The 12,371-nt window shown below is 33.5% G+C and overlaps 1 protein-coding gene across 1 annotated transcript; it reads left to right on the top strand.

Annotated features, from left to right (window-relative positions):
• Positions 1 to 6,810: 6,810 nt before the first annotated feature.
• Positions 6,811 to 11,101, top strand: LOC7489305 (receptor protein kinase TMK1). The gene is made up of 2 exons (XM_024607955.2): positions 6,811 to 9,638; positions 10,283 to 11,101. Exons 1-2 carry the CDS (start codon positions 7,199 to 7,201, stop codon positions 10,789 to 10,791), a joined length of 2,949 nt encoding a protein of 982 aa, XP_024463723.1. The 5' UTR covers positions 6,811 to 7,198; the 3' UTR covers positions 10,792 to 11,101.
• The last annotated feature ends 1,270 nt before the right edge of the window (positions 11,102 to 12,371 follow it).

The following is a 12,371-nucleotide window of genomic DNA, read 5'->3' as shown; positions in this document are numbered from 1 at the left end:
CATTGCTTCTCAATATCATCCCTCCTTTCAATGCTCAATGCCCGATTGGTTTTGAGGTGCAATCTCAGATTCTCTAAAATGCCTGTCTAAGGGTGGCAGATTCTGCCGTGTTAATTAGGGGCATGAGATCAAATTTTGATCTTTGTTTTTTGTTAGAATAAATTTGTTCCAATTGAAATAATTGGACGAGTTTTGAAATTTATTGTATTGATGAAAGTAGCAGTTTTTCAGGTAATGCTCAAAGCCCTTATCTGCACAACAAATTGGTATGCTCAAAATTAGTGGATGATAAAAAAGATTTGAAGCTAAATCAATTTCTTTCATTTCTAATCTCCTCCTTTTTATTTTTTCTCAGCATCAAAGCTTTAATTTTGCCAAGAATCACGTGAAACAAATGAAACTTGACTTAAGTTAACTCGAGACAAGGTCTATGGGTCAACAGGGGTTAATCTAGATCGACTCAATTTTTTTAAAAAAACCACAACGATATCATTTAATAATTTTTTTTTAAATTAATGGATTAATGATCGAGTTTTGATCTATATTTTTAGCTAGGTTTTTTTTTTGTATTTTTTTCAATTCAGATTAGTTTTTTTTTTTTTTTTCACTGGCCAAGTTTTGAATTAATAAAACAATGATTTAAATCCTAGAATTTGATGATATAAGCAATTGTCATGATTCTTGCCCTATTTCGTTCTTTCAAATTCTCGCTATTATTTAATTAATTCCATAAAATACAAGCTTTGTGATGTTTTTTCTTCTACTGTAAAATAGGTGACTCAAGTATTTCTTGGCATGGCATGGTTAAGAATTCAATGAAGTAATGATTGGTATCGTAGTTTAACCATATTTTTGAGATATTTTAAATTTTTTTATTTTTATTTTTAATATGTATAGATATTAAAAATAAATTTTAAAAATAAAAAATATTATTTTAATATATTTTAAAATAAAAAAATATTTTAAAAAATAATTTAAATCACACTTCCAACAACACCTGCAGCACTACGGTGTCATGGCTTTACGTGGACAAGGGAACGTGATGCTATTTTAATGTCCACGTAAGCAGAAACTTCCATTTTCAAAATGGCCCTCCACCAAATGGACCGTCAAGCACTATTTCTTTGTCCATTAGCGACCATAGGATAGGAGATTAAGATTAATGATTTTAATAGTCTCAGTCCTTTTATTTTATTTTAATTTGTTTTGTGGCCCAGCCACAGCCAGCCATGGAGATTCATACTTTCGGTTATTAATAATTGTACTAAATATTTCAGCATCAATTGTCATTTGTTATTGATGGATTTGCATGATCTTGGTGTTGTCTTTCTGATTGCATAGGCTTGTGGCTATCTTCTTCTTTGATTTTTCTTTAATGATTTGATTTGATTTGATTTAATTATTAAATAATTAAAAGGAGCAAATGTAAATCTATTTCTCCCACCTAGATGTAGAATTTAGGGCTAGGAAATTCTCAAGCTCTAAATTTAACAACAGTTGAAATTCAATAATTTATAAAATTTTCTAATAAGAAATAGCTTAGTTTAAGAAAAATATCTCATTTATTAAAATCCTAATTAAATTGAAGATTTTAATCTAAATTTAAAAAACAACAAGAAAAAATTATCCAAAAAATAACTACTAAACTTAATTTGAACCTGAAAACAAAAACAACTAACAAACTAGTTCTTACATAATTGAGTTTTTATAATAATTTATTAAAATTTTAATTTAATTCAAATGACCGGATTAAAATTTATCCTCGTTTTTATTAAATTATGTATTGTACTGGTTCAGAACTTTTCAAAACATAAAATTTTTTAACAATTAAAGAACTAAAAGAATAAAATTAATTGTGACAAGAATAATGAAGATAATAATCCACACCAAATAATGAAGATAGTACAAACACTTTGAATATAATATTATAATTAATCTATTCACAAAATAAACTTCTTGTATTACAACTTAACCAAATTAGTTCCTTCAACCTCTTTGTTTTTATCCTTTAGACCAACTTTTTCTATGACTTTAGAAAAATAATATTTTCTTTTGTCCTTTTTTTTTATTTTAATTTCAATCTCATGAGTAAATTCAACAACTTGTTTTAGCTTTTCATCAATTCAATTCAATTCAATTTACTAACTTAAATTTGTCTCTCAAGTTTCACTTGTATATTTTGTTCCTCTGAATTTTTAATATATTTAGTAAATTTAAGTTATTCTTTCTAGAATGATGATAATTATGGCTTTTTAGCTATTGATTCACCAATGTCACTCCCCAAGCTCCCTTTTTATGGTCTAAAATGTTGGCTATGACCAAAATATTGTGTTACGATACTCGTTCAAATAGAAAAAAGAGAAAATTCATTAATTATATTTAAGTTTCATCATTATCTTTTTGATGAGATGGTATATTTATGTTCAACTACATAATGTATCTTGAAAACTCCTATCCTAGTATATGAGAGAGGAAATGTTTTTTACTCAATATATATATGGTAAACATTATACTATACTATTAAAATAACTAAGGCATTATATGGCACTTCATTATTCGTATGAACAATAACAAAATATTAATATATTAGTTTAATTGTTTTTTTAAGAGCTCTTATTCCTTATGCCATCTTAGTAAGGTCACATAACACCCACACTCCATGGATCACTTTTAAATAGAGAGCTCTCAAGCCTCATGCCATCCTAGGAAGGTCACATACTTCCCACACTCCAATACAACCACTCTTCAAGGGATGAACTTGATCTTCCTAGTGAATTAACACCACCCTCTATGAGTCCATCCTCTTTGCCCTTTATAAATTTTTCTAAGTATGAGCTCTTTCTCCATGAGTTTCTTCTCTGTCCCTTAGAAAGTTTTTTTTTTTTAAGTATAGGCATTGATATTGGTCTATCACCCTAGCTATTTAGAAACTTTCTTAAGTTTAAGGTCTTCCTTCATGGGTTTCCTTCCACCCCTTATAAATATTTGTAAGTATAGGTGTTGACATGAGTCCATCCTTCTAGCCACTTAGAAATTTTCTAAGTATGAGCATCGATATGGGTTTATCCTCCTAGCCACTTAGAAAGTTTTCTAAAAATAGACGTCGACATAGGTTTTTCCCCTAGCCACTTAGAAACTTTCCAAGTACAAACTCTACTTTCTATAAGCTTACCTTAGCCTCTTAGAAATTTTTTTAAGTATAGACTCACCTTTCATAGTCCCTCTTAAGCTAATTAGAAATTTTCTAAGTATAGGTTCCTCCATAGTTTGCCTCTACATACTTAAATTTTTTTTTTTTCCAACCATGGTATATACCCTTACACACATGCTTTCTAATATATTACCTGTGGTTTTCACCCTTCTTCTCATACGAATAAAACTTGATAAAACTCATTGTACTGAGCATTTTTATAAATCTTTGCGTATTATTATCACAAAGACTATGAGGGTTAGTGATAAACCCAAATTTAACGGGCCAAAAACCCTAGAAAGGTCTAAAAAAATTCTTATGGGTTTCAACCACCACGCCTAATCCCAACTACTACCAAGAAGCCCATACTTGGCGCCCAACTGGTGGTGGGCATGCACCCCAACACCTATATAGGCTCGGGATACCATGCCCGAGCCTAACATACTTTGGTCCAGACAGCGTGTTTGGACTTATTTTTCATCTCTAATGGGCTTGACACCTTACCACGTGCCCAACACTTCATTGAGAGTTTTTCTAGAATCCTACGCAAGTCCTTTAATATTTTATATTGATCAAATATATATTATTTTGAGTAGAATACAACTCAAAATATCGCAAGAGTGAAATTATATTTAAAGTTCTCATCTTAAAAAAGGAAGAAACAAGACTCACGGGGCTATAGATATATCATGAATCCTTTAAACTCAAGATTCACAATTTCTTCATTCTTAACATTTTCAGCATACATATTTTAAGAGCATCTTTCTAAAATATCATTGCACTTTCTCTCTCTACAAAGTTACTGACTTAAGTATTTGAGAGTCCCTGTATCTATCAAAAGAGACCTTTTGCACGTAGTAGTTAGCAGTCACCTTGGCTTACCAGGCATCACCAGCTACCAGTTACGAACCACCTGAGCTTTCCATATCAAGCCACCAAACACCTTGGCTAGGGATAATAGATTGGACTGCTTGAACTAAAAGATTAACTGATTATCCAACACACCAACCTTATTCTTAAGTATTTGGATTCTAGGGCCTCATCAAATATACATATTTAGAAATTGTTTAGGATCGAAGAAAAATTAAAAATTTAGGTTATACATTGTGACATTATCTTTATATCAAATTATTTCCTTTCTATAAGATTTTAACTATGATCACAAATTTCAAAAGTGTTCCATTCTCCATTCTATCTATGTATATTTATATTATTTTTTCAAAAGAGAAAAAAAATGTTCCATTCTACATAATGTATGGGATGGTGAGTAAATGACCCTATGTTTCCTTTGATTACATTGCAAACTTGGATTTTCTCTTTAAATCTTTGTTTCACATCTGGGGTCTTATGTTACCAATTTTAGCTGTACTACTACCATTCCATTTCCATAATCTATGCAAAAGGATTAAGAACTACTATATTTAGAATTTAAATTTCTAAAAATGAGTGCACAATACAGGTCCATGCTGCTATAATGCATTATAAAGGTGTGTTTGGGAACGCTGTGCAAACCGCGTTCCCTCAAATTTTAAATTTGTTTTTTGTTTAAAATAAATTTCTTTTATATTTTCATATCGTTTTGATGTGCTGATATAAAAAATAATTTTTAAAAAATATATTTTTTTTATTTTGATGCATTTCTAAGCGAAAAACACTTTGAACCACCACAACTATCACAATCCCAAACACACTATAAGACTAGTTTTATGACATGTTTTGTTTATATATACATGATACCCTAGGAATTTTACTTTGATTTTTTATATGCTATAATTAGGTATGCAATTTGATATATCACTAGATGTGCAATCCTATACTCTATTTAGAACCATGTGAATTAAATTTAATTCATAAAATTGAATGAATTCTCATGTTTTAAATTTTTTTTAAGGATATTGATTTGAATTTTAAATTAAATTAAATTTATAAAAAAGGTGCAAAAATAGATTAAATGAAAAACCATTTGATTTGCTATAATAATATCTCATGAAATTAATATTGAAAACAATATTCCATAAATACGCACATGCTAACACAAACCCTATTTTTTTCTATCTATTTCATAAACCTCTTTCTTTCTTTCTTCTTAAAAACATTTGACAACACAATATCCTTTCTTTTTTACTTGATATTAATCATCGTCAAGATATTCTTGTTCCTTATAAGGTATGTTATTAATCTTTTTCCCTTTTTTTTCTTTTTTTTTTTTAGTTTTTGCCCAAATCTTTCTTTGTATTTTTTTTTTTGGTTTTGCTTTGCCAATTTTGGGAGGATGATTTTTTTTTTGATAAGAGGTGGAAGATGGTTGATTGATGTATGAATGAGTATAAATTAAAAGTAACGTAATTTTTAAAATTATAGATAATATATTGGAATAAAAATGGTATAACAACTATAAATTTCTACTTTTTAAGTGGAGTAATAGTAGGTAAAGTTAGGGGTGATTATTTTCGGTTCGGTTTGGTTTTTATAAAAAAAAATAACTAAACCAACTTTTTTTAAAAAAACCAAAACCGAACCGAAACCGGTTCAAACCGAATGATTTCGGTTCGGTTTTTTAGGACAAAAACCGATTCAAACCAGTTTGGCTCGGTTTTTTCGGTTTCAAGCTTATAAAACCAAAACCGAACCGAACCGGTCGGTTTTTTTAAATTTTTAATCGGTTTTTTTCATGATTAGGTTTTTTCGGTTATTTTTTTTTCTAGTTTTCTTGATTTTTTTAATTTTTTAATTTTTTTTAATAATCTCTAGATAAAGTTTATTAGCCCAGTCAAATCATTTTTTGAATTGCTATCTAGTATCATTTGCTTATCTAGTACATCGCCTGTAAATTTATAATCATTGACATGTTTATGGATTACAAGCTTTGTCAATACTCTTAATTAAAATTTATTGGAATATTTATACATTTCTTTTTTCTTAACATCCCAATAAAAAGATTTTGACTAAAAGTTTTTTTTAACAAATATATATTTTCATCCAAATTTGGACCCCCTCAATAAAAAAAATACCTTGTAAATAGACTAAATACTTTGAAAAAAAAGAGGCACTCCAATGTTAAACGAAACAAATATGGAACCCAAAACAATGTAAATACAGTAGTGGTAATAATCCAGAAATTTAACAAATTCTTCTTTGGTGGTCAAACTTGGGAGTTTATAAATTCCTGGATACATGGAAGCAGTGAACAAAAACAATACAAACGCAAGTGAATGCTGTCAACATTCAACCGACACGACACGACACGACACGACACAACAGAAGTAGTAGAACTGTAGAAGTAGTTGAGTCATCCATATTTGGACCCACTCCTCAATAATCCCAAGAGATTTTTTAAGCTTCCACTTACCGACATCAATGGAGCTTCTTGGCTTCATAAGCTCCCTAGCCTAGGGCCCACATGTTTTATATTATAGAAAGATTAAAAAAATATAATTATTAATTATAATCATGACACTGCAAAATGTTTTACAAGATTTTTTTCAATTACATGCCCTGACTGGCACTGCCATTATCTTCTGAGCTGCTACCTTTTGAGGGTAATATTGCCATTTCATTTAGCATTGGAAAACAAATTATTATTATTATTATTATTATTATTACGTCTGCTTTTGCAAGGATAGGAGATCAAGAAAGGGGTGGGGAGAGTGTCAGTCATGGTGGTGTACTTCTATACTTTTTAGGTCTGGCTGTTCGAAGATTTAGCCAAACATAAAAAGCCCTCAAGTAGTGGATGATAGTCTAACGTACTTTTCTTTATCTCAATCTGTTTTGGGCACGATTTCCTTTTCTTCGTCTTCTTCACTCTCCTTCAAAATCTAATCCCTTTTCTACTTCCATTTCCTGTTCTCTTCAAAAACTTTTGAAACAAATGTTAATGTTTTGCACCTGGATCTTGTTGTTTACATCCTTTTATGGTAATTGACATGTGAAAGTCTTAGTTTTTATTTGGGATTATAAGGTACATTGGGAGGGTTGGTTTCGTTCTTTTAGTATGGTGATTTGATAATGGGAGGTGAAAGTATGAAGCTTTGCAACATTGTATGTTTTTTGTTGGGTTTCGTTACTTTGTGTTATAGTTTTACGGATCCCAATGACCTTAAGATCTTGTTAGATTTCCAGAATGGGTTGGAAAATCCAGAGCTTCTCAAATGGCCAGCCAAGGGTAACGATCCTTGTGGCCCTCCTTCATGGCCTCATGTTTTCTGTTCGGATGGCAGAGTCACACAAATTCAGGTCCAAAATATGGGTCTTAAAGGACCCCTCCCTCAAAATTTCAACCAGCTCTCAAAACTTTACAATATAGGGCTTCAAAGAAACAACTTCAATGGAAAACTACCCACCTTTAAAGGACTGTCTGAACTGGTATATGCTTTCTTGAATGGCAATAATTTTGACACTATCCCATCTGATTTCTTTGAGGGACTTAGTAGCATAGCGGTTTTGGCCTTGGATGGCAATAGTTTGAATGAGAGTACAGGATGGTCTCTGCCCAGTGAATTGGCAAGTTCTGTTCAGTTGACGAATTTTTCAGTGTCTTCATGCAATTTGGCTGGTCCATTGCCTGATTTTCTAGGCAGCATGCCATCTCTTAGTAATCTAGAACTTTCTTACAACAGATTGTCTGGTGAAATTCCTGCAAGTTTTGGGCAATCTTTGATGTCAATTTTGCTTCTGAATAATCAAGAAGGAGGGGGCATGAGTGGTTCAATTGATGTTATCGCAAACATGACATCATTGTCACAATTATGGCTTCATGGGAATTCTTTCTCTGGAACAATACCTGAGAAAATTGGAGATTTGTCTTTGTTGAGAGATCTTAATCTCAACGGAAACAAACTTGTCGGTTATATTCCTCAGAGCTTGGCAGATATGCAGCTGGAGAATTTGGACTTGAACAATAATCAGCTAATGGGTCCAGTGCCAGTGTTCAAGGCTGGTAAGGTTTCTTATGACTCCAATCCTCTTTGTCAATCTAAACCTGGAGTTGAATGCGCCCCAGAAGTTTATGCACTTTTGGATTTTCTTAGTGGAGTGAATTATCCTTCAAATATTGCTCCTCAGTGGTCTGGTAATGATCCATGTCATGGGCCATGGTTGGGATTGAATTGTGATTCTAATTCAAAGGTTTCTGTTATAAATCTGCCTAGACGTAATCTTACTGGCACCCTTAATCCTTCAATTGCAAAATTAGATTCACTGGTTCAAATTGGACTTGGAGGAAACGATATAGAGGGCACAATTCCCAGCAATTTGACAAACTTAAAGTCTTTGAGATTGTTCGATGTCAGTGAAAACAATCTAGGTCCTCCTTTGCCCAAGTTTCGGAATAGCGTGAAGCTTGTTGTTGATGGAAATCCTCTTCTGGTTGGTGGGAATCAGAGTCAGCAATCCCCCTCCCCTGCTAGCAGCCTACCTCCTGTGAGTTTCACTCCACCAGAGAATTCTCCACCAGAGAATTCTCCACCAGGCAGTGCACAGCCTTCACCATTCACTATGCCTTCTAGTCCGCCTTCTCCAACTTCAAGCTCACACGCTAATCGGTCTACTTCTACAAAAGTTCCAGCCCAAACTAAAAGAAACTTTGAAAGAACCAAACTAGTAATTGTGGGTGGAATTTTAGCCGGTTCATTGCTGGCTGTTGTGTTGATTGCTTTGTGTCTATATTCTTGCTTTAAGAAGAAAAAAGAAACTTCAAATCCTCCTTGTTCCATTGTGGTTCACCCTAGAGATCCATCTGATTCAGAAAATTTTGTCAAGATTGCAGTTTCCGACAACATCACTGGAAGCTTGTCCACTCAAACTGGAACTAGTTCTGTCAGTAATACAAGTAGTCTGACTGAAAATTCCCGTGCAATTGAGGCTGGAAATGTTATTATATCTGTCCAAGTTCTTCGCAAGGTGACAGATAATTTTGCCCAAAAAAATCAGCTTGGCTCTGGTGGATTTGGAACTGTCTACAAGGGTGAATTGGAAGATGGGACAAAAATAGCTGTTAAGAGAATGGAGGCCGGAGTGGTGAGTGGTAAAGCTGTGGATGAATTTCAGGCTGAGATTGCTGTTCTTTCTAAAGTCCGGCATCGGCATCTGGTTTCTCTTCTTGGTTATTCTATCGAAGGCAATGAAAGACTTCTTGTCTACGAGTATTTGTCAGAAGGTGCTTTAAGCATGCATCTTTTCCATTGGAAGAAATTAAACTTGGAGCCTCTATCTTGGACAAGAAGGTTGAGTATTGCATTGGATGTGGCCCGGGGGATGGAATATCTTCACAGTCTGGCTCGACAAACATTTATTCACCGAGATCTCAAATCTTCCAACATTCTTCTAGGTGATGATTTCCGTGCCAAGGTTTCTGATTTCGGGTTGGTGAAACTTGCTCCAGACGGAGAGAAATCTGTTGTGACGAGACTTGCTGGAACCTTTGGCTACCTTGCACCTGAATATGCTGGTAAGTGTTTTCCAAATTCTTATTATTGGTATAGAACAAGGATTATTTAGAATTAGAAAGAAGCTAATTTAACTGAAACTAAGAAGTATTGCTCGGTTCAGTGGAATGAGCTTATTCAACCCTGTTATCAATAAGAATGCGATAATGATGTTAATGATGTGTAGAACAGAAACATGTAGTGCACATTAATCATATTCATAAAACATGTTTCCCTCCTTTTGTGTGCTCCAAACATTCTGCTGACTGATCTTTGTAAAACATTTCTACTTGTATTACCCTTTAAAATCTTTTTCTCATGATTTATTGGAAGATATGATAGTTATGCAGTCATTTCTAATTTATCCTATTGTGATTGATAACTTTTGATATGTATCTTAAATCATCAAAAAGAACCCACGTGGAATCACATTAATATATGGATTTATCAAATAGTTATTTTTTACGGCTAAAAGTAAAAATGGTAAGTGCGTGTGATCTTTGTATATCTTCCTTTAGTCCACACTGTAGAATTGCTTGAGAAATTTGCAGATCATTGATATATAACATTTGTGGTGATTGGTGGTTTTTTTGGATTTAATTTCCAAGATAACACCAACAATTAGAAGGCTGAATTGACTGCTGCTCTTACTTCTTTGTTCTCACAGTTATGGGGAAGATAACAACCAAAGCTGATGTGTTCAGCTATGGAGTGGTGTTAATGGAACTTTTGACCGGGTTAACAGCCCTTGATGAGGAGCGCTCTGAGGAAAGCCGATACTTGGCTGAGTGGTTTTGGAAAATCAAATCAAGCAAAGAGAAGCTTATGGCTGCCATTGACCCTACTCTTAATGCCAGTGAAGAGATTTTTGAGAGCATCTACACCATAGCTGAATTGGCTGGGCATTGCACTTTGAGGGAACCAAACCACCGACCTGATATGGGTCATGCAGTGAATGTGTTGGCGCCACTTGTTGAGAAATGGAAACCAATTAACGACGAATCCGAGGACTTTTCTGGCATCGACTACAGCCTTCCACTTCCAGAGATGTTAAAAGTTTGGCAGGATGGAGAAAGCACTGGGCGAAGTTATACCAGTCTTAATGACAGCAAGAGCAGTATTCCAGCAAGACCAGCTGGGTTTGCTGAGTCCTTCACATCTGCTGATGGTCGTTAAATGAAGGCAGCTCCTAAGCAGTGGACTAGAGCTGTAAGTTCTATTAAGGTGGAGTCAGTTGCTCTATTTTATGCTACAGCTTAATAGCATCAAGCATTTTATTTAGGTTAGTGCACACAGTAAACACAAGTTTAAAAGCAACCACACAGACGTTCTGGGTTTGTTTCTTGAGCCCTTGTAACTGTAGATAGATAGATGTTATTTTCAGTTTTTCACTTTGGTATTCCTTAATACAGAATTTGCTTGTCATATGTTAATGTCTGTAAAGAACTGTTGTCGTTTGGAATTTAAAGTTACTCGATTCATGTCATTTCTGCCTCTTCTTGATTATTTTAGATCAGACACTGCATTAACATGTTAATTTCACTGCCTGAGTGCCTCCATTTGCAAGAAGAAATTCAAAAAACACCTTATAAGACGAATATTGGTACTTGTTATCCACGAAACATGAGGGAGGTTCACATTGTGGCCAGTAACCCTTAATCAGGTGGCCATTGTTAGCAAAAACATCTCATGTGTCTTCGGCCACACATTTGGAAGTCCTTGATATATTGTGGCTTGTCTCTGCACCAAGGTCAAATTTTGAACTGAATTGAAGAATTATGCTGTTGTGATAGCTGAGCAAATTCAGAAACCTGTAGCAGAGAGAGAGAGAGACAAACAGTCAAGTTTTGAATTCCTCGTGAATGTATGACATTTTAATCTCACTTTGTAATTTGAAATTAAACCTGTAAATATTTTTATTTTAGTTTTCATAGACAATCTTTGAATGGAAATAATTTATACAAACACCCTATATATAATTATGACATTAAATGTTTCGAATAAAACGTTTCACCCAAACACCGACAGCCAGATTGGTGGTGGCTCAGGTGGATGCCATCTACCATCTGTGCAAAAGATGTCAATCAAGACGAGGAGACCATTCATGGAAAAAGTCCTTTCCTTTCAAACCAAATCGAGAAAGCTCTTTGAACTGAAGAATTCTAGAATTCCATCTGTTTTCTGGGTTTGGATTTTCAAAAAAGAAAATCTTTTATAATAATCATCTACGTTTGAAATGTGTATTTTTTTCTGTATCCATTTCATATCAATAACTCGACACCTACCACCAATAAATAGTTTTAGACAAGTTTTCTGGGAAGCAGGCTTAAAAAGAAAGGGCTATATTCATGATAAATTATGAATGGAAAAATCCTTCACCTTGATAGAGACCCGACAAATCCCTGAAAGATCACAATAGCTAATGCCTACAAAGGAATGGAGATAGGATTCTAGGAAACATACCTCAGATTGAGCTTACTTTTGATCAAAAATAGCTAAAATAATTATCCGTCTCAACAATAATACTGGATTTTCCTTTGATGATAGCTACGATAACTTCACATCATTTGTTTTTTATAATTTTTTTATTACAAATAAATAAATAAATTGTTTATGTTTGTGATGAAGTTGGGAAGACATTGCTATATTGGATATGTTCTACCATAATTGCATCTTGAGTTTATGGCTAGTGAGATGATAGACTTAATTATTGCTTGGAGTGATTGGACTTGACTACTTGTCTAGTGGGTTGATGG

Source organism: Populus trichocarpa, chromosome 9 (assembly GCF_000002775.5).
Source record: "Populus trichocarpa isolate Nisqually-1 chromosome 9, P.trichocarpa_v4.1, whole genome shotgun sequence".
Classification (NCBI taxonomy): domain Eukaryota; kingdom Viridiplantae; phylum Streptophyta; class Magnoliopsida; order Malpighiales; family Salicaceae; genus Populus; species Populus trichocarpa.
This window is presented reverse-complemented; position numbering and strand designations above follow the sequence as displayed.